Source organism: Rhinoderma darwinii, chromosome 4 (genome assembly GCF_050947455.1).
Source record: "Rhinoderma darwinii isolate aRhiDar2 chromosome 4, aRhiDar2.hap1, whole genome shotgun sequence".
Lineage (NCBI taxonomy): Eukaryota > Metazoa > Chordata > Amphibia > Anura > Rhinodermatidae > Rhinoderma > Rhinoderma darwinii.
The window spans coordinates 396,174,543-396,198,129 of NC_134690.1; the positions used below are offsets into that span (position 1 = coordinate 396,174,543).

At 43.4% G+C, this 23,587-nt stretch overlaps 1 protein-coding gene across 1 annotated transcript in view; it reads left to right on the forward strand.

Annotated features, from left to right (window-relative positions):
- LOC142761420 (zinc transporter ZIP9-like) overlaps positions 1-23,587 on the forward strand; it is a 37,045-nt gene that overhangs the window by 3,955 nt on the left and 9,503 nt on the right. The window contains exons 2-4 of the mRNA XM_075864608.1: positions 10,701-10,806; positions 16,437-16,616; positions 16,856-16,924. Coding sequence (XP_075720723.1) covers positions 10,701-10,806; positions 16,437-16,616; positions 16,856-16,924 — 355 coding nt within the window. The remainder of the gene's footprint in view (positions 1-10,700; positions 10,807-16,436; positions 16,617-16,855; positions 16,925-23,587) is intronic.

Below are 23,587 nucleotides of genomic sequence, written 5' to 3' on the forward strand. Positions count from 1 at the left end.
ATGAGTTGCAAAATGACTAGAAAATATAGTCAAGACATTGACAAGGTTAGAAATAATGATTTTTATTTGAAATAATAATTTTCTCCTTCAGACTTTGCTTTGGTCTTGGAATGCTCCATTTGCAGCAATTCCAGCATTGCAGACCTTTGGCATTCTAGCTGTTAATTTGCTGAGGTAATCGGGAGAAATTTCACCCCATGCTTCCAGAAGCCCCTCCCACAAGTTGGATTGGCTTGATGGGCACTTCTTGCGTACCATACGGTCAAGCTGCTCCCACAACCGCTCTATGGGGTTGAGATCTGGTGACTGCGCTGGCCACTCCATTACAGATAGAATACCAGCTGCCGGCTTCTTCCCTAAATAGTTTTTGTATAATTTGGAGGTGTGCTTTGGGTCATTGTCCTGTTGTAGGATGAAATTGGCTCCAATCAAGCGCAGTCCACAGGGTATGGCATGGCGTTGCAAAATGGAGTGATAGCCTTCCTTATTCAAAATCCCTTTTACCTTGTACAAATCTCCCACTTTACCAGCACCAAAGCAACCCCAGACCATCACATTACCTCCACCATGCTTGACAGATGGCGCCAGGCACTCTTCCAGCATCTTTTCAGTTGTTCTGCGTCTCACAAATGTTCTTCTGTGTGATCCAAACACCTCAAACTTCGATTCGTCTCTCCATAACACTTTTTTCCAATCTTCCTCTGTCCAATGTCTGTGTGCTTTTGCCCATATTAATCTTTTCCTTTTATTAGCCAGTCTCAGATATGGCTTTTTCTTTGCCACTCTGCCCTGAAGGCCAGCATCCCGGAGTCGCCTCTTCACTGTAGACGTTGAAACTGGTGTTTTGTGGGTACCATTTAATGAAGCTGCCAGTTGAGGACATGTGAGGCGTCTATTTCTCAAACTAGAGACTCTAATGTACTTGTCTTGTTGCTCAGTTGTGCAGCGGGGCCTCCCACTTCTCTTTCTACTCTAGTTAGAGCCTGTTTGTGCTGTCCTCTGAAGGGAGTAGTACACACCGTTGTAGGAAATCTTCAGTTTCTTGGCAATTTCTCGCATGGAATAGCCTTAATTTCTAAGAACAAGAATAGACTGTCGAGTTTCACATGAAAGCTCTCTCTTTCTAGCCATTTTGAGAGTTTAATCGAACCCACAAATGTAATGCTCCAGATTCTCAACTAGCTCAAAGGCAGGTCAGTTTTATAGCTCCTCTAAACAGCAAAACTGTTTACAGCGGTGCTAACATAATTGCACAAGGGTTTTCAAGTGTTTTCTAATCATCCATTAGCCTTCTAACACAGTTAGCAAACACAATGTACCATTAGAACACTGGAGTGATGGTTGCTGGAAATGGGCCTCTATACACCTATGTAGATATTGCATTAAAAACCAGACGTTTGCAGCTAGAATAGTCATTTAGCACATTAACAATGTATAGTGTATTTCTGATTAATTTAATGTTATCTTCATTGAAAAAAACTGTACTTTTCTTTCAAAAATAAGGACATTTCTAAGTGACCCTAAACTTTTGAACGGTTGTGTGTATTACCATCATTTTGTGACCGTAATTCCTGGTAGATCTACAATTATTGCATTCTATTCCTGAACCAGGATTTCAGGATGAACAATGCTATAGGTCCCTCACAGATAGGGCAGTATTGTAGTGAATGGAATAATAAACGAAGCAACTCTGCAAACAGTCTTGAATAAAAATCTCCTAGTGTGTGTGTGTGTGTGTGTATGTATGTATGTATGTATATATATATATATATATATATGCACAAAGCTGGGTCGGAATCCCTATAGGTTCTGGCTTCCATTAGTTTGTCACCGTTGGAAATCCAGCATCTGTTACATCTCTAAGATGATGTAGAGGCTGAATAAAATCTTAAAAAAAACTCAGGGATCAGACGTTAATGGTGTTCTCTACTTTTGAAAATACCTTACAATAAGCTGATCACAGGGCGTCCTGCTGCTGGGGTTTCGATCAGCTGTAATCTGTGGGGAGTGTTAGTTTTCCCTGCAGTGCCACCACAGGAGAAATGAAGTATTACACAATTCTCATATAAATCAATGGGCTGCCGGGATTTGGGTGAGGTTGCACCTCCAGTATGATAGAACACCCCTCATTCATGTATGAAAGACATCGCATCTGGATTCTGTAACGTCCGTATAAATATAACCTGAGGAACTTTTCTGCAGTGACAACATGGTGATATTTGCTTCTGTATTAGTGGCGTGTGCCAGGATGGATTAATGGGTTTGTGTACAGTAATCAGTGGTACAGGGCAATGACGCCCTACTACATACACAAACTGCGTGTTTGCCAGGGCATGACATGTTGCCGGATGCCAGCTCTTCTGTGTCAAGAAAGAGAACTGAAAGACAGTACGGCCCTGTTCACACAGAGATTTTTGCCAATTTCAATGGGAGGCGGAGGCAATTTTTTCCCGGGAGTGACAAAAACGCTCACGGGAAAAAAGCCACATGCCCTTCTCTAACCTCCCAGTGACATCAATGGGAGGCAGAGAAAGCGTATTTTCGCTGCGTTTTTTGCCCGTGGCGCTCAATGCCCGTGGCCGACAAATGCAGAGAAAACCGTGGCAAATGGCGTGCAGGCAGGTCAAAATCTGCCTCAAAATCCCAGACGGAATTTTGAGGCAGATTTTTCCGCCTGCAAAAAACTCTGTGTAAACAGGGCCTTAAAGAGACAGAAGACACATACCCACAGGTTCAGGCTACACAGGGTTTGTTTGACGACTTTAACCATAAAGACACATAGGTCTGCATAGGAGCTGTGTACACAAAATGGTAAAAGATTTTTAATCAAGACTAGTTGCAAAATTGTTTTTATTTTAAATGCATTGGATCAATGAATAACATTGTTGAAAAAGTATACATACCCGTTAACGCCTTAATGACCGCCCACCGTCTTTTGACGGCAGGCGGTGCATGTCCTAAGTCTACAGCGACGTCTTTTGGTGTCGCTGTAGATCAGGCTGATGAGCGCTCCTGTGAGCTCATCCTCTAAGCAGGAACTGTAACTAACATCTCCTGATCTTAGAGGAGCCTCCTGAATACAGCTGGGGTCGGAAAACATTCGCACCCCAGCTGTTTAACCCTTTGATCGCCGTGGTCAGTGACCGCGGCATGATCAAAGGGAACTTCCCGGTGATGTGATCAAACACCAGGGAATCCCTCTGCAGCTACAAAGGACCCCAGGGCTGTCTGTTCCGTTTGCCTGCTGTTCGGGCACACTATGTGCTGCCCTAACAGCAGCCTGTGTCATAATGACACAGTATGATGTATTAGCATACAGTAGTATGCTGATACATTATAAGTAAAAAATAAAGTTATGAATAAAGTGAATAACCGGTCATTTACAGCGAGATCACGCTTCCTCTGCTGTAACTACCACAGACAGAGTAACGAAGTGCAGAGATTGTGAATAGACATCCCGTGGAATGTCTATTCACTGTCTAAACATTTCAGTATTGTTAATGTGTAAGTATAAGACAGCACATAAGGATCTAGCAGGATCCCTATGCGCTGAGTAAATGAATGGAGAGGAGTGCATGATGCTGATTGGTCAGCGTCATACACTCCCCTGTACAACGCCCACTTGGTCTAAAGTAAAAATACGCCCACTTGGGCATTAAGCAACTCATTAGCATAAATCTAAAATCTCTAATAAAGTGGTGAAAACAGATCGTTTTATTAAGTAAAAAGCATTACTGTCACCTACATTACAGCGCCGATCCCCTTATGTAGGAGACAGGGCACTTATAATGTGGTGACAGAGCCTCTTTAAGGCCTTTTCAGGCCCGGTCATTAAGGGGTTAATAGTTTATTATGGAACGTGAAGAAATTGAGAGAATCCTGTTGGTTCCCGGGTGACATAATGACTAGTGTTAGTAAATGCCCTCCTTCTAATCAGTTTGCAGTTTCCTCCACTCCCTTGTTTAGATCCTGGAGACTAGGATCATTAAATTTACTTCTGAATACAATAATTATAATAAACTGGTTGTACCACTGCACCCAACATCCTGGACCAGTATAGTGTTATACATAGAATTATAGTAAATCCCTTTCATTGTGGACTATGTAGTGGGATGTTGGACTTCATACCAACATTCATGGCCATAGTCCTCAAATGTACCTAATTTCCTGAGATTATCGCTGGAAATGCTGGAAGTCCTGCTGTTTGCTGAATACTCTGCACAAGAGGTCCCTTGTACACCCTTCAGTCCATATTTAAAGGGACACTAACAAACAAATGCTTCTTTATTGTGGCCTGCAGGCACAGGACTCTGCATTGTTGCTTTGCCATCTATAGCGTGAACAGAGTCATAGTGTGTATGAGGAAGAGGAATAAGGGGGCCGCACCTGATGTCATTCTAAGCCAACCTCCTGTCCCAAATAAAATCTACAGTCAGACAGAACCGAGTAAATATGCCAAGTAGATCATATTATGAATGGTACCTATTACATTTCATAGTGTGCTAATCTGTAGCATAATCTAATAAGTATAATATATCAGTATAAGAAGCCAGAAGACACTGATGAAGTAAACGAGTTCTGCCTGACTATGAACTTTAGTTAATGAGGTTCTTGGCTTTGGACAGTCTCTACTTGTTAGAAGGGTCCCTTGACGATCATCTGATCACAAAGTGTCCTCCTGCAGGGACCCCCAGTGATCAACTGTAGTCTGTGGGGAACCTGTTAGTAAGTGTTCAATTTCCCTGCAGCACCACCACAGGAGAAGTTAAGTATTAGACAGTGTACATTCAAATCCAAGGGTACAGATCCTCCGGGGTCAGAGACGCTCTTTGTTACCGTTCTCCAATCTACCCAAGGGATCAGTTGCACTAATTATTGAAAAATCCCAGTGAAGTGGATCCACCAACAGTAATTGTATGGGCGGGATCCTGGTGATATCCGTTTATCAACTAACACCCTAATAGGGTGTATGTTTTTTCAAACTGGTCAACTGCCTATTTAAAGGGAGCAACGCCCGCAATAAGTTGGTCATTACTGGGGGAAGCTGGGTGTAAGGCCACAATATTAAAGGGGTTGTCTAGTTTAGAAATGAAGTCCTAATGGGGTACATGGACAGAGGTTGTCTTATCGGGACAAGCTGACCTCTCTGGCAGCTTAAACCCCCGGTGTTCAGGGTTTCTCTGCTCTAGCTTATGGAAAGGGGTCTCGAGCAGGGGTGCGCTCTTCTATGATATCCCTATGCCTTCATAAGTGTGTGAGATGGGGAGATTCGATTGTGAGCTCCTGAGAACAGGAATTGAGCAATGAGACTCTTTGCACAGTGGTGGAATATGGTGGTGATCTACAAACAGTAGGAAATATAACTGGACACGAAATACGTTGCGATTTTATTTGGTGGCTAAATCCAAATATGCAATTGGAACTTTTAATGGCAGATTATCCTTGTCCAGTAGTATAATATAATACAGTGGCGTAACTACCACTGTAGCAGCCGTAGCGGCTGCTATGGGGCCCACGGCATGAGGGGGCCCGTGCCGCCTGACGACACCCCCCCCCCCCCAGGGAGGTATCTTCCCGCACTGCCATTAAAGGGGTTGTTCATGAGAAACCTCGGACTTCCGGGGTCTGTGTCGGCAGCTCCGTAGAAATGAATGGAGCGCCGGTCGTGCTTGTGCGCATGCGTGACCAGCGCTCCTTTCATTTTTATTGAGCTGCGCAGATGCCGGAAGTCCGAGGTTTGTCATGGAGAACTTCGGGGGACTTTCGGTCCCCCGCTCTCCCTATCGCTGCCAGCGATCACACATGTATCCCCTATCCTGTGGATAGGGGATACATGTCTTTTGTAGGACACACTATAGGCCGGATTTTTTGGGGGGGGGGGGGTTGGGGCTGTATGGCGTTATCTACAGGGGGGGGGTCTGTATGGCTTTATCTACAGGCGGGGGCTGTATGGCGTTATCTACAAGGTGGGCTGTATAACGCTATTTACAGGGGGCTGTATGGCTATCTACAGGCGGGGGCTGTATGGCGTTATCTACAAGGTGGGCTGTATAACGCTATTTACAGGGGGCTGTATAACGCTATTTACAGGGGGCTGTATGGCTCTATCTACAGGGAGGGGGCTGTATTGTGCTTTATACAGGGAGGAGGCTGTATGGCGCTATCTACAGGGGGCGCTGTGCAGCAGAATCTACAGGGAGGCACTATCTACAAGGGGGGGGGGTTGTGTGACACCCAGGGGAGGGGGGGGCCCCAGTCAAAAGTTTGCTATGGGGCCCAGTCTGTCTTAGTTACGCCCCTGATATAATCCATATAGTGTATAATCTTTACCTTTCAGATTCCAGTTTAGTAATGTCAGGCAGCTGCTGAAAGGCTGATGTGAAATATTGTTCTTTTAACTGAAGTTGACATCTACTCACTCATAAATGTGAGCTACGTCCTGGTAGATTGTGTGATATGTTCGTGTCAGTGTTACAGGAAGTGGAGGCCCCGGATTTACCTCTATAGCATGTACAATATATATATTTTTGTCTTTCCTGTTACTTGCCTCCAACATATTATGTAGCGCTGTATATGAGTGAGTCCATCAAAGGGCTGTACGTGCTTTTTAACACCGTTGTATTGGTGGCCATTGTTTTCTCCATATATTTCATTTTGCTAAAAAAAAAACATTTGAATGAAGAGAAATAAGTACTTTCCAAAACAGGTCTTCCTAGATCTTTTCGTATTTATGGCAAAATACATATAAAGGGAACACAGATCACATGCATATAAAAAGACCATACATAGACCCATATACATAATAACATAACCTACAATAGTGTCCCCATAACAGAGGTTGGTCTGAGCACTCAATGTCCAGGAGCGCTCCTGCCTGATCATTATCCCTGGGAATGTAGCTGCATTATATGAATTTGCCTTCACCTGGAGCCATACATCAGCCATACAAGGGTCACCAGTTGCACTGGTCATTGAAAAGGCCTAGCGAAGAGGATCCACCAACAGTAATTGTATATTTATGGCCAGGTTAAAGGGATTGCCACATGATTTGTAGATAAAGCTTAAAGAGGCTCTGTCACCAGATTTTGCAGCCCCTATCTGCTATTGCAGCAGATCGGCGCTGCAATGTAGATTACAGTAACGTTTTTATTTTTAAAAAACGAGCATTTTTGGCCAAGTTATGACCATTTTTGTAGTTATGCAAATGAGGCTTGCAAAAGTCCAAGTGGGTGTGTTTAAAAGTAAAAGTCCAAGTGGGCGTGTATTATGTGCGTACATCGGGGCGTTTTTAATACTTTTACTAGCTGGCCGTTCTGATGAGAAGTATCATCCACTTCTCTTCAGAACGCCCAGCTTCTGGCAGTGCAGACACAGCCGTGTTCTCGAGAGATCACGCTGTGTCGTCACTCACAGGTCCTGCATCGTGTCAGACGAGCGAGGACACATCGGCACCAGAGGCTACAGATGATTCTGCAGCAGCATCGGCGTTTGCAGGTAAGTCGATGTAGCTACTTACCTGCAAACGCTGATGCTGCTGCAGAATCAACTGAAGCCTCTGGTGCCGATGTGGCCGACACGATGCAGGACCTGTGAGTGACGTCACAGATCTGCACTGCCAGAAGCTGGGCGTTCTGAAGAGAAGTGGATGATACTTCTATACACAACGCCCAGCTAGTAAAAGTAGTAAACACGCCCCGATGTACACACATAATACACGCCCAGTTGGACTTTTACTTTTAAACACACCCACTTGGACTTTTGCAAGCCTCATTTGCATAACTACAAAAATGGTCATAACTTGGCCAAAAATGCTCGTTTTTTAAAAATAAAAACGTTACTGTAATCTACATTGCAGCGCCTATCTGCTGCAATAGCAGATAGGGGCTGCAAAATCTGGTGACAGAGCCTCTTTATAGAGGCTCTGTCACCACATTATAAGTGGCCTATCTTGTACATGATGTGATCGGCGCTGTAATGTAGATTACAGCAGTGTTTTTTTATTTAGAAAAACAATCATTTTTGACGGAGTTATGACCTATATTAGCTTTATGCTAATGAGTTTCTCAATGGACAACTGGGCATGTTTTACTGTATGACCAAGTGGGCGTTGTACAGAAGAGTGTATGACGCTGACCAATCAGTCACCAATCAGCGTCATACACTTCTCTCCATTCATTTACACAGCACATAGTGATATAGCTATATCACTGTGTGCAGCCACATAAACACTATAACATTACTGCAGTGTCATGATAATGAATATACATTACCTCCAGCCAGGACGTGACGTGTATTCAGAATCCTGACACTTCTGTAGCGTCTCTGTGAGTTACAACACAGCACAGCGAGATCTCACTGTGAATGGCAGTTTACAGAGAGATCTCGCGAGACCTTGCCTGCTGTGCTGTAAATCACAGAGACGCTACAGAAGTGGTCAGGAGAATTTGGCACACAGACATGTTGGTTTCTCGCATTTCCAGCACCCACCACACCTATACCCCATCCTCTAAACAAACTCATAATCCAGAGTGCCCCAGATGATAAAGATCCCTCAGTGCTCGATACAATAAAAGTGCCCCATCAATAATCATGCCCCCTTTGTGCCCCCACAGTAATAATGCACAATTTGTGCAGCCCCCTGTAGATCGCGCCACGCACAGCCCCAAGTAGATAGCGCCACACAGCCCAGCTTAGTAGATAACGCCACACAGCCCTCCCTTGTGTATAGTGCCACACAGCGCTCCCCCTTTGTGTTTAGTGCCACGCAGCGTGCACACCCCCCCCCCCGTATAGTGCCACATAGCCCCCCATGTATATACTGCCACACAGCCACCCCCTTGTATATAGTGCCAAACCGCACACACATACCCCCGGTATATTGGCACATAGCCCCCCCCCCCCCCCCAAAAAAAAATATTGTACTTACCTTGCCCCGTTCCCTCGACAGACGGAGCGCTGCTCTGGTCGGGACGCGTGCGCACACCAGCGTGATGCAGTGACGTCATCACGCCGGCCTGCGCAGGGAGTCTTCCTAGCGCCTTATAGGCTGCAGGCCTAACGTGTCTTGCAGCCTATAGTATTCATTTGTATCTGCGTCCTGAGGATGCAGATACAAGTCAATGTGGCTGTCACTGGCACAGGGGGCCCCTTCCGGTGCTAGCGACGCCATTGGGCATGAGGGGGTTCGGGTGGTCATGGACCCCTGGAGCCTTGGGCCCTGGGTGGCTACCCGTACCGCCCTAATGATGGTCCGCCACTGCCTCGGACCAGTCTATAGTAGGACACACTTGAAGGAGGCTGAGCTGTAGTACCAGGGACAAAAACACTCATATGTACAGTACCTCACTGTGCCTTGATGAACAATAGATGAGCCGCAACACTCCAGCGAGCCCCACAGCCCCTTCAGTCTGCAGATTGGTGGAAGTCCAGGGGATCTAAGCAACAAATCCTACACTTTTTTAAGATGGGCTTTTCCCAGATTCTGAGACCTACAGGAATCTATCAGAGAATCAATGGGCTTCCTCCATGCTTTAGCGGATGTGTCAGATGGGTGGGGCTTAACTAAATGAGAGTGGCCTGCTTTTCCTTTTGTGTCAATGCAGTTAAACACAATGCAAGTAGAGAAAAAAAAGCCGCACTCACCCGGTCTGACGTAGAAAATTCTTTAATTCCTGTAAAAAGGTGTGGGGGGAAGACGAAGACCGTGTCAGACAACAGCCGTTTCACGTACAACGCTTTCGCAGTTAAAGCAGTAGCTGGAAAGTTTTGAAAACTTAAAAAAAAGAGGGGCAAAGCGCCTAAGCCATGCCCCTTTCCTGAAATTTTTTTTCTCGTAGTCAAAGCTCAAAAGGGGGAGATAAAATGAAGCCCTCTAGGAGAATATAGAAGGAGACTCAACATAATTAATGGACACGATGGTTCAAAATCTTTTTAAACATGGAGACGCGATGATAATATAAAATGGCCCAGAGTGTAATCCCTATGAAAAGCGTCAAGGCTTCATTGTAGAATCCGCTTTGATGGATCAGACTGTAAAAGCAACAACTGAGGAAATTATTATAATATAAAAGCAACTTCTGTAGAACAAAGATCAAACCTGGGCTCCTCTGTTCTGTGCAGAAATACCCGCGCCGCATGGAACTACGAGATCTGTCACTTGTGCATCCTAAATAAGTGGTTCTGAAAGCTTTATGGCTCCCTTGGTTATGATTTATCATATGCTTCTCCCCTCCCCCACTGCATATTAGTATTGCTCATGGCCAAATTGTGGGAAGCAGAAATTGGATATTTTATAATTCTACCTACAAGGCAGCTTTAAATATCCCATTTAAATATCTTTCTGGCTCAAAGAAGGGTTCCCGAGTAGGGCATATGGACAGGGGTTATCCTGATAAGGCAATGTATGTATGGGCATGGGCATCTTAAAGGGTATGCATGCTTTTGACACAAATTTTTTATGTATTGCTACACTGCATCTAAAATCTAAATATGCATTTGGCTGACCACTATCCTCACCAACTTCAGAAACAGGGATGGAGATAAGCAGCTACCAGACTATCTGGCACCACTTCTCTCCAACAGGTATATTACAACCTCATAAGGAGATGTTGGAGGATTGTGTGACATCCTCATAGACATATTTTTGATAAATCCCATATAGATAAGAAATCATTACTGACATCTGCCCTTCTTTCTTACAGCAAAAGCTGCAGTTTGTGAGTGTCCTGGGAGCTGGATTACTATGTGGGACTGCACTGGCCATAATTATACCAGAAGGGATTGAACTGCTTAACGGCTCCTCCAAAGGTTAGAAAAACTCCCAATGCTTTACAATACGACTCCTTTCTCGTTTCTGGGCAGAATGTTTTAGACTCCACTTGGCTGGATCCAACCACTAATCTTCCAAAATGTCGGAGCACAAACTGTCCCCGGGGACATTCAGACTTGGAACCTAAAACGATGAGTAGTTATGTTAGTTTTATATATACAGTACAGTGCAAAAGTTTTAGGCAGTTGTGGAGAAATGCTGCATGGTAAGGCTGGATTCACACGAGCATGTTCGGTCCGTAAAGGACGGAACGTATTTCGGCCGCAAGTCCCGGACCGAACACACTGCAGGGAGCCGGGATCCTGGCATCATAGTTATGTACGACGCTAGGAGTCCCTGCTTCGCTGCGGGCCAACTGTCCTGTACTGTAATCATGTTTTCAGTACGGGACAGTAGTTCCACGGAGAGGCAGGGACTCCTAGCGTCGTACATAACTATGATGCTAGGAGCCGGCTCCCTGCAGTGTGTTCGGTCCGGGACTTGCGGCCGAAATACGTTCCATCCTTTACGGACAGAACATGCTCGTATGAATCCAGCCTAAGAATGCTTTCAAACATAGAAGTGTTAATAGTTTGTTGTTTTTTATCAATTAACAAAATACAAAGTGAATTAAGAGAAATCTAAATCAAATCAATATTTGGTGTGACCACCCTTTGCCCTAAAAATAGCATCAATTCTAAGTACACTTGCAAAAAGTCATGAATTTTGTTGGATTATAATAAAGTATATGATGAACCAATTATACCAAACAGGTGATAATAATCATCATTTTCATATGTTGGTTGAAACAGTCATTAACTGTAACAGAAACAGCTGTGTAAGAGGCTTAAAACTGGGTGAGGAACAGCCAAACTCTGAAACAAAGGTGAGGTTGTGGAAGTTTGTTTTATGGCACAGGTTCACCATGGCAAGACTGAGCACAGCAACTATACACAATGTAGTTATACTTCATCAGCAAGGTCTCCCCCAGGCAAAGATTTCACGGCAGACTGGGGTTTCAAGATGTGCTGTTCAAGCTCTTTTGAAGCGCAAGGAAACAGGCAATGTTGAGGACCGTAGACGCAGTGGCGGCCAAGGAAATTTAGTGCAGCAGATCAGACACATCATGCTTACGTACCTTTGAAATCGAAAGATGTCCAGCAGTGCCCACAGCTCAGAACTGGCAGAAACCAGTGGGACCCAGGTACACCCATCTACTGTTCAGAGAAGTCTGGCCAGAAGTGGTCTTCATGGAAGAATTGCGACCAAAAAGTCGTACCTTCTACGTGGAAACTAGGCCAAGTGACCAACTATGCACGAAAACATAGAAACTGGGGTGCAGAAATATGGCAGCAGGTGCTCTGGACTGAGGAGTCACGATGTGCAATATTTGGCTGTAACAGAAGGTAGTTTTGCTGAAGGGCTGGAGAGCTGTACAATAATGTGTGTGCAGACCCCAGTGAAGCATGGTGGAGGGTCCTTGCAAGTTTGGGGCTGAATTTCAGCAAATGGAGTTGGGGATTTGGTCAGGATTAATGGTATCCTTAATGCTGAGAAATACAGGCAGATACTTATCGATCATGCAATACCATCAAAGAGAACAAAGCAAACCACGCATGGCGCCACATAGTGCAGATCACCAAAGCTAATCGAATAAAACAAAGGAAGGTCAATTCATCTCACCTCTTGGGGTTGTGCTAGCACAGGCACAACGCTGTTGTAGACTTATAATTAAATAGGTATCATTAGACCGCTGCAGCCAGGTCCCATCCGGTAACTGGAGGTGGTTACCGCCGTAAAGTATTTGCAGGGAAAAAAAAATTGGTGTATTATATACGGCGCTGCTGGTAATAAAGGTAGAAACCGTTCCAGTGTTCTTGAAATACAAAAATAAATAATTATTTAATTGTTTTTACCTTTATTACCAGCAGCGCCGTATATGGTCCACCAATTTTTTCTTCCGGCAAATACCATCAAGGAGGCATCTGATTTGGCTTCAAATGTATTCTGCAGCAGGACAACGACCCCAAACAAATAGCCAATGTCATAAAGAACCATCTTCAGCGTAAAGAAGAACAAGGAGCCCTGGGAGTGATGATCTGTCCCCTACAATGTCCTGATCTCAGCATCATCTAGTCTGTCTGGGATTACATGAAGAGACAGAAGAATTTGAGGAAGCGACATCCACAGAAGATCTGTGGTTAGTTCTCCAAGATGTTTGGAACAACCTCCCTGCTGAATTCCTTCAAAAACTGTGTGCAAGTGTACCTAGAAGAATTTATGCTGTTTTGAAGGCAAAGGGTGGTCACACCAAATATTTATTTGATTTAGATTGCTCTTCTGTTCATTTACTTTGTATTTTAATTGATAATTATTTTTTTTTAACACTCCTATATTGAAAGCATTCTAACTTACAGCTTTTTTTCCACAACTGCCTAAAACTTTTGTATAGTACTGGATTAGAAAAGGGGTTGTCTGGAACTCATTTTCATACACCCGATTAGGGAACTCTGAATTAATAGAAGGGGGTCCTCTGTTCAGGATCTTCATCTCTTGAGCAAGGTGGGGAGCCGTTACATAGAGCGTCACTTTCTCTGGAGGACGTAAGACTAGGGGATTGGCTTAGTTAGAGAATTGAGTAATAGTACCAGCCCCATGTGTACACGTAGTCCGGTGTCAGGGGCTGGAAATATTACTCGATTCTCTAACTAACCTAGCCCATTGCCCTACCCACCAGTTTGTGTCACAGCGTCATCAATTATGTGACCGCAAAAGGCTGTCAATCATAAATTGCTAACGTGATCGATAATGAGCCGAGACAAACTGGAGGGGGAGTTGTTACTCAGTCACGTGGCAGAACTTTCTTTACCATGTTACTGAGGAGAAGGGGTCTAGTAAGTATATTCCTTTTTCACATTATAAATTAAATGGTTATTCATTTTATACCCTTGGGTAACCCCTTTAAAGGAAGACTAAACCCAGGTATGAATGATCAATTGTGAGGACAAAAAGCAAACCCTTTTAGAAATATGGTAGGTTTATTTGCTGGGTGTCTCAATGTTTCAGTAAATGTGAAGAAAGGGGGCAGAGCTTAGCTAAGGAGTCTTGCTTGGTCTCCATTGCAGGCAGAGCAGCGGATAGACCTGCTCTAAAGGAAGGGAGGAAGGAGGAGGAGGAGATAAAGTAGGTAGCTTTTTTTTTATTGTAATTTCAACAGAACATAAAGGATGAGGATATAATGGTAAGTGTAATTTTTTAAGCGGGTGCTGTTTTAACCATGGATTAAAGGGGTTTTCTTATTTGAGCGTGTACGTGGACCACGTCTTTTAGCCATTAGTCGCTCCTGCTCTGGATGGCACAGTACCTGATATTTCCGACGTCAATAGGATACATGGTTTCATGGGTTGTGCCTGATATTACAACTAAGCTTTATTAAAGTAAATGGGGCTGACCTGCAATCCCAGAAACAGCCTGTGGACAAGAGTGGCGCTGTTTTAGGACAAAAGCAGAGCCTTCCTTGTTTTCTCATACAACACCTTTAACAGTGAATGAAGCATTTTAATATATGGCAACCAATAAGCAGAGCTAGAAGAAAAGGAACCGTGGCTATATAGGGGCCAGGCAAGCTCCAGATTTATGTGAGCTTTTTCTGTGAGCGAGTCACAGTGGGCCTCCCTGTCTACCCCACCCTTGGCTTGACATTTAAAGGGCATGGTTACCCTGATCACAGTGAGCCCTGGCATCTACCTAGGCTTGCCTGGTGCTGATGCGAGGCTTGTATGAGTGGTCTCTTAGTCTTATAGGCAGTGGTGGATCATCGTTCATGCGGCCGCCTGGGGCCCAAGGCTCCCAGGGGGTCCATGGCCGCCCGAACCGCACATGACCGCACGCGCCCCCTCATGCCTGGTGGTGTCGCTAGCACCGGAGGGGGCCCCGGTGTTAGCGACCGCCACATTCACTTGTATTTGTGTCCCGCGGGATGCAAATACAAATGAATATTATAGGCTGCAGGCCATGTTAGGCCTGCAGCCTATAAAGCGCTGGGAAGACTCCCTGCACAGGCCGGCGTGATGACATCACTGCATCACACTGGTCTGCATGTGTGTCCCTCCCGGAGAATGTGTAGCGATCCGTCCGTCGTGAGAATGGGGCAAGGTAAGTAAAATATTTTTTATTTTATTCGGTTTTTTTTTTAGGGGGGGGGGGAGAACAATGTGTGACACTACATACAAGAAGGGGTGGTAGCGCTGTGTGGCACCATATACAAGGGGGGCGCTGTGTGGCACTATATACAAGAACGGGGAGCGCTGTGTAGCACACTATATGTACAAGGGGGGTGTTAGCGCTGTGAGACACTACATACAAGAAGAGGGGGTAGCGCTGTGTGACCCCATATACAAGGGTGGCTCTGTGTGGCACCATATACAAGGGGGCGAGCGCTGTATGGCACTATATACAAGGGGGAGGTGCTGTGGCACTATATACAGGGGGGGTGTGATGCTATCTGCAGGGGGCTGTGTGTGTGTGTGGCGCTATCTGCAGGGGGCTGTGTGTGTGTGTGTGGCGCTATCTGCAGGGGGCTGTGTGTGTGTGTGGCGCTATCTGCAGGGGGCTGTGTGTGTGTGTGGCGCTATCTGCAGGGGGCTGTGTGTGTGTGGCGCTATCTACAGGAGGCTGTGTGTGTGCGTGGCGCTATCTACAGGAGGCTGTGTGTGTGTGTGTGTGGCGCTATCTACAGGAGGCTGTGTGTGGCGCTATCTACAGGAGGCTGTGTGTGTGTGTGTGGCGCTATCTACAGGGGGCTGTGTGTGTGGCACCATGATAATTTTATCTTTGCTTATAGGTGTGGAAATGTTGGAAAATTGAGGTGCTCAAACATCTGAGTGGCAAATTCTGCAGAAATGGGTCATGGTCGGGAGAAGTCGTCATGAAGTCTGGACTGGATGGAGAAGAAAAAGAGGAAAAAAAACTACTAGAATCTGAGACGTCGCCACCTGTGAGTCACTAGATTTACAGAGTATGTCACCTCTCCTGATATGTTTATTATGTCAAAACCTTGTATTTCACAAAAAGTTTTTGTGCATTGCAGGACTGATAGGGGTGTTACCATTCCCCTTGTCAGGAGGATGTGTCCCTGCACAGTGTGATACTGTCAGTATGTAGGGACACAGCCCTGTGACAAGGGGAATTGTAACACCCATTTGTTAATGATTGCACAAAAAGATAGTGTTAAAGATGGTTATGGCGCGGCAGGTCGGCTGCGGCGAAGGAGGGCCCAAGTATGGGTAACAGCCCAGGGCCTATGGTTTACTTAATCCGCCACTGCTTATAGGGTTTTATTGTTTCTCTTGGCAGCTCCTACAAAGCAGCAGGGGGCACCACTGAGCACAGGAGGAAGCTCCACCAGACTAAAGGGAATATGAACTTTGTTTTTTGTTTTTTCTAGCCAAACCTATTATTTTCAGTATCCTTACAATTGTTCCACTTTTGGAACTGGATAATAACAAGTTTTAGGTAATTCCCATGGAAAATAGAACACCAGACTCTCATTTCTGGCAATTCTCGTATAAGTGATATCTGTGCCCTATGATTCTCTGTCTGATCCTTCTGCTTTGTTTGTATTTTGCAGGGTCTCCGGTGAAATGTCTGAATGTTGTACAGAATATGAACATGACGGAGACTGTTGTGGAGGAGGCGGTAGCTGAGATCAGTTCTGTCCCCCCGCACTTCTTCATTGGAGTCTTCCTTGTTACTGGATTTGTCCTCATGTTTATTGTAGATCAGATCAGCAGCTACTGCTCATATAATGGTGAGATTATTAAAGTGGATTTTGTGGACCCCCTAGATGTGGGGGTCTCTTTTCATAGTCCTTGGTGGAGGGTGCGCTCCTTCTTCTTTTTTTTTTTTTTTTTTTTTTTTTTATGAATGGCAGATATGGAAACAACTATGTGAATTCTATGTCTCCGCGCTCAGGTTTATTGCTTGTATCTTGGCCCCTCACCGCTTTGTGCTTAAACTCTTTTTTTTTTGTTTGTTTTATTGTTGCAGATCCCCGGACGGGAATGTCAGCGGGCACAAGTATAACAGCCACGCTGGGCCTGGTAATCCACGCTGCAGGTAATATATTGCGGGCACAAGGCAGATAGCAAATTAATTTTTAGAACATTTATTATGATATTTGTAACCTGTAATATGTGAATGCATAAAACTTCTGTAAAGAAGAACACGGCTCAAATGAGTGTAAAATCTGAAGAAAGGATGTAATATCCAATCTCTTCATGAAAGTGTGCTTAGCCTAGTGTGCCTAGCCTAGTGTGCCTAGCCTAGTGTGCCTAGCCTAGTGTGCCTAGCCTAGTGTGCCTAGCCTAGTGTGCCTAGCCTAGTGTGCCTAGCCTAGTGTGCCTAGCCTAGTGTGCCTAGTCTGGTCTAGCTCATACTTGCCTCCTTTTAAAGGTGTAACATCAGGGAAATTCTGAGAAGTGATGTGATTACTTTTTTTAACATGTGCCCATCCCATATATATAGGTCATGTCCCCAAAACACCACCAAATTAATACATATGAATCACAAATAGTGCATGTAGCCCCTTCATCACAACCCAAAATGAAATCCAACCACAGACTCTCAAACCCCCAAATAAATTCAGCCCTCATCTACAGTAATATATATTTAATACTAGATATTTGTCATCTATCTCCATATAATCCATACATAATACTGTACATGATCGGTATAGCTGCTTTTACAGCTTCCATATGAGTTTGTCAACCAAATTTCCCAGATTTCTGAATGTGCCATTTGTTTTTGTTTTCCCCACGTCGCTGAATAGCTAGACAGACCTGACATTTTCGACTCTAGGAAATCTGTGAGGCCGCGCTTCTAAGCTAAAGAGGAGGCCATATACTGTAGGCTGTCAGCGTAGCTGTAGGGGGTTGCACTGGTAGCAATTGCCGCTATTGTCTTAAGGAGGGCACATGGTAGGTAGGGACCCTGTTAAAGATTTTTCATTGGGGTCCAGGAGCTTTCTTTTATGTTTTTGGTTGTCAATTAACTTCCCCAAAAACAAGTGTAAGTGAGAAAATATTAGGTGTGAAATGCTTCTTCGTATTACCACATGACATATTAACTAAATATACTTTTTTTTTAACATTTTAGGAAAAATGTATATATTATCTTTACGTATTGACTGAAAAAATACTTTATTCAATTAAATGGTTTCTCCGATACCTAAGAATTGCTGTATTGTCTTATAAAATAAAGGACGTCCTGTCTCTGCGGAGACGACTTCTCTGTATTGATGTCATCCTGTATGATTTAAAGAAGTGACCTCTTTTTTTAGAAAAACTTGTGACCGCTTTTTTTTCACAATAAATGTCTCCACTTCTCTATTTCTACAGTTGTCTCGTATGGTTGAACGGCCTATTTTGGTGCTTTCAGGACGTGCACATTTTATTTTGCATTCAAATTTAATTTTCCCGTCACCATAGCTGTATAAGGGCTTGTTTTCTTTTGCGGGGCTGGTTGTAGATTTCACTGGCATTGTTTTGGGATACATAAAATGTATGGTTTTACGTTTTTTTTTATGGGGGGTTTAATGAAGGGGTTTATTTGTTTTTTTTCAGGGTGGGAGACTTTTTAAAAAAAAATATTATACGTTACTAATTTTAATTAGAAAAAAAATAGTTTTGTCCCACTAGGGGACTTGAAGCTGCGATCGTTGGATCGCTTGTATAATGCTTTTGAAAACGTAGAATTCAAAAGCATTATTGCTTGTCAGTGTATCACACTTTTGGCATGGCCTCATAAGTGCAGACTTTTGTTAGGCCCCCAGCTGCCATGGTTAGACATTGGTACCCTGTTGACATTGGTGGGGCACCAATCGGCTGACAGAGTAAGCACTCTTCTTCTGTCAAACTCCTTAGGTGCGTGGTCTCTGTTGACTGCAGGATCTAGGGGGTTAAACGGCCCTCTTTCCAATGTCGGCCGTTACCTCAAGTGCCTGACTGTCAATCACAGCCACACTCCGCGAGTAAACCCACGGACGGCTCAGCTATGTCCGCAGGAGCATTTTTACGTACCTGTATGTCCAAATGTGCTAAGAGGTTAAAGAGAACTTGTCTCCTCAGTAACAGGACGTCATTTATTTTATGGGTTTGGAAACCGGACGATAATTTTCCATTCATCCTGTTTACTCCCAGAGGGCTGGAAGGGTTTTTTAGGAATTTTTTCCCAAGTACATGTTAAATAAATACAAACTGTTTTTGCTTAGAGTTCACGTGAACAGCATTTCACCTTATAAAAAGAAAAAAAACTTGAATAGATTGACTGTTCCCATTTCCAAATACCTTATTAGTGAATTCGGAGGTAATAGAGGGTTGACCTATTCAGGATCTCCATCAATTAACCAAAGCGAAGAGCAGCTACAAAGAGCGTCATTCACCTTGGAGGACCTGCCTCGTCCATGCATTACACAAATAGTCAATTGATTAAAACAGGAATGTGAAATTCTTTGGTTCTCCTGTGGTGGCGCTGCAGAGAACACTTATTGAGAGGTTTACAGCTGATCGCTGGGGCACTCTGTGATCAGCTTATTTTTGGGGGACCCTCTAACACAGTGATTGTCTAAAGCACCCCTTGAAGTTGTCTTCTTTCTTAGTTATATCATCATTCTTAGAAACAGATATGTCAACTCCCACAGGGGTTGTCATCCAGCATCCCCAGATGCCTTGTTAAGTAGCAGTTCAGTCTGGTTGATGTATGACTACGTAACTTTAAGGGGTTGTCAATCCTCTTTTGTTTGAAGGGTTCCCCAAAAATAAGCTGATAACAGGGTATCCCACTGCTGGGATCCCCAGCTATCAGCTGTAATGTTTGGGGGAACTTAACAGCAAACTATCAATTCCCCTATAGCACCACCATGGAGAAAATGAAGCATTGCATGGTGCCTATTGAATTAAATAGGCTGCCTGTGTAAAACACCAACGTATCAGGTCCTCCAGAGTGAGAGACACTTTGTAGGAAGATCTCAAATGATGGACACTTTGTTCAGAATGCCTTTGCGCCTAAAAACCAGACAACCCCTTTAAGTAAGTTTCATTGCCTCTTGGTTTAGAAATGTGATGATTTCAAGCACGATGATCGTTAAACCACAGTTATAGGGGAAATCCAGGTAGAATGGTCTAAAATGTCATACATACATGTGAGATGACCCCATTGATGAAATCTGATCTGGGACCATCACTGATTGCCAAAATGAGAGGGTCTAAATAGATTAAAGGCTATGTACACCCCTTGAAATCGCTTTTATATATATATAGTGTGTGTGTGTGTGTGTATATATATATATATATATATATATCTCTGTGTGTTCGGTGCAACTTTTGACATACATTTTATAAAAAATTTACCTGACAGATTCAGGTTTCAGCGCTAGATAGAGCTGCTCTGCATACAGAATACAAAGCAGCTGTATCTCAAAGTAAAAATCATTTTTAATAAAAAATAATTAGAAAGTTAGACCAAACACACTGATAGACATTTTTATTTAAAAACCAAAAACAAACAAAATATTTCAAAGGGGAACATAACCTTTAAACCCTTTTCCACTGCTCAGAGATTTTTATTACTGAAAATCTCACGCAAGGTTCCATACAAATGAATGACCGTGTGCTTCTACACCATAAAGTCAAAAGAACACTTCAGGCAACTCTGTAAAGTACAAGTCAAGGGATGAAAACAAGAAACCATTTACTTCTAGGGATATTTAGAGACGTGAAGTCATTTAAAAATGGAAAAAATTAGGCACCGCTGTAAGGCCTCATGCAAACGGCATGGAGATCGTACAGCAACCCGCAGAATCCTGTACACCTCCGTACTGCAGAACGTGTCTCCGTGTGCCGCCGTGCAATTCTCCATCAGATGCCATACGTACAGAGCTATTTGGTATCCAATGGAGCATGCCATGAAATCGGGCACCCATAAAAGGATCCATACACTTTTATGGGTGCCATATTATGGCTCCGTACAAAACGGAGGTGTAATAAGGACATGTGAATGAGCCTTTAATTTGTCTAGAAGAGGCCATCTTCAAAAAGAAGTGACTGTGCTAGGATGCTAGTGAGGAAGACCACTAAGGTTCTGTGCACATCACATTTTTGGCCTGTCTAGCGTGTACATCGGGAAGCCTTTCCTGGCGTATATATTAACCCCTTGAGTACCCAGCTCATTTTGGCCTTGAGGACCAGACCCATTTTTTCAAATCTGACATGTGTCACTTTATGTGGTAATAACTCCGGAATGCTTTTACCTATCAAATTGATTCTGAGATAGTTTTCTCGTGACATATTGTACTTTAGTTTAGTGCAAAAATTTGGTCGATAAATTCATTGCTTATTTGTGAAAAACACCAACATTTAGCGAAAATATGAAGAAATTATGATTTTTCCAATTTTAAATGTATCTGCTTGTAAAACAGATGGTAGTACCACACAAAATAGTTACCAATTAACATCTCCCATATGTCTACTTTATGTTTGCATCGTTTTTTGAACATCCTTTTATTTTTCTATGACCTCACAAGGCTTAGAACTTTAGCAGCAATTTCTCATATTTTTAAGAAAATTTCAAAAAGCGATTTTTTTTCAGGGACCAGTTCAGTTCTGAAGTGGTTTTGAGTGCCCTATATATTAGAAACCCCCATAAAACACCCCATTTTGAAAACTGCACCCCTCAAATTATCCAAAACAGCATTCAGAAAGTGTTTCAACCCTTTAGGCGTTTTACAGGAATTGAAGGAATGTAGAGCTGAAATTTTCAAATTTCATTTTTTTTTACAAAATTCACATGTAATACATTTTTTTCTGTACCACAGAAGGTTTTACCTGAGAAACGCAACTCAATATTTATTGCCCAGATTCTGCAGTTTTTAGAAATATCCCACATGTGGCCCTAGTGCGCTAATGGACTGAAACACAGGCCTCAGAAGCAAAGGAGCACCTCTTGGATTTTGGGGCCTCCTTTTTTCAGAATATATTTTAGGCACCGCGTCAGGTTTGAAGAGGTCTTGTGGTGCCAAAACAGTGGAAACCCCCAAAAGTGACCCCCATTTTTTAAACTACACCCCTCAGGGAATTTATCTAGGGGTATAGTTAGCATTTTGACCCCACAGGTATTTTGCTATATTTTCTGGAGTTAGTCTGTGAAAATGAAAATCTACTTTTTTTTTCTAGAAAAACGTAAAAATTTATAATTTTTGCAAGAAATAAAGGAGAGAAAGCACCCCAACATTTGTAAAGCAATTTCTCGCGATTACGGAAATACCCCATATGTGGTAATAAACTGCTGTTTGGACCCACAGCAGGGCTCAGAAGGGAATAACCCCCATTTGGATTTTGGAGCTCTGATTTTATTGGAATGGTTTTCAGTGCCGTGTCACGTTTGCAACGCCCTGGAGGGACCTAAACAGTGGAATCCCCCCAAAAGTGACCCCATTTTGGAAACTATACCCCTCAAGGAATTTTTCTAGTGGTATAGTTATCATTTTGACCCCACAGGTTTTTTGCTGAATTTATTGGAATTAGTCTGTGAAGATGAAAAGAGACTTTTTTTTGGAAAAAACACAGAATTTTCTAATTTTTATAAGGAATAAAGGAGAAAAAGCACCTCAACATTTGTAAAGCAATTTCTCCTGATTACGGAAATACCCCATATGTGGTAATAAACTGCTGTTTGGACCCATGGCAGGGCTCAGAAGGGAAGGAGCACCATTTGGATTTTGCAGCTCAGATTTTACTGAATTGGTTTCTGGGGGCCATGTCGCATTTGCAGAGTCCCTGAAGTACCAGTACAGTAGAAATTCCCCAGATGTGATCCCAATTTGGAGACTATACCCCTGAAAGAATTAAATTAGAGGTGTAGTGAGCATTTTGAGCCCTCAGGTGTTTTATAGATTTTATTAGAATTGGTCCGTGAAAATGAAAACATTTTTTTTCCAATAACCTGTAGCTTTAGCTCAGAATTTTTCATTTCCACAAGGAATACAGGAGAAAAGACACCCCAAAATGTGTTACACAATTTCTCCTGATTACGGAAATACCCCATATGTAGTTGTAAACGGCTATTTGGACATACGGCAAGGGTCTAAACGGAAAAAGTGCAATTTCGTTTTTGGAGTGGAGATTTTACAAAATTTGGTTTTTGGTGCCATGTTGCATTGCGCTGAGGTACCAGTACAGTGAAAACTCCCGAGAAGTGACCCCATTTAGGAAACGACACCCCTCAAGGAATTCATCTAGAAGTGTAGTGAGCATTTTTTAACCCCCAAAGGTTTCGCAGAAATTAGTGCACAGTGGATGTTGCAGATTGAAAATTGACATTTTCCACATATATGCTATTTCAGTGCCCAATGCGTTGGGCCCAGCTTGTACCACTGGAGACATACGCCCCATAAATTGTTAAGCGGTTCTCCAGAGTACGGTAATACCCCATATGTGGTCATAAACTGGTGTTTGGGCACACTGCCAGGCCCAGAAGAACCGCCATTTGGCTTTTGGAGCGCAGATTTTGCTTGGTAGTAGTTTTGTTTAGTGTTTTACTGGTGTTTCAGTTTATAATGTGGGGGCATATGTTATCTGTGCGGAGTATATACATTTTTTGCGTGACACACTGCCGTTTTTATTGGTACCATGTTTGGCTACGCGCGACTTTTTGATCACTTTTTATTGAATTTTTTTGGAAACAACGTGACCAAAAAAGGAAATTCTGCCATTGTTTTTTATGGGA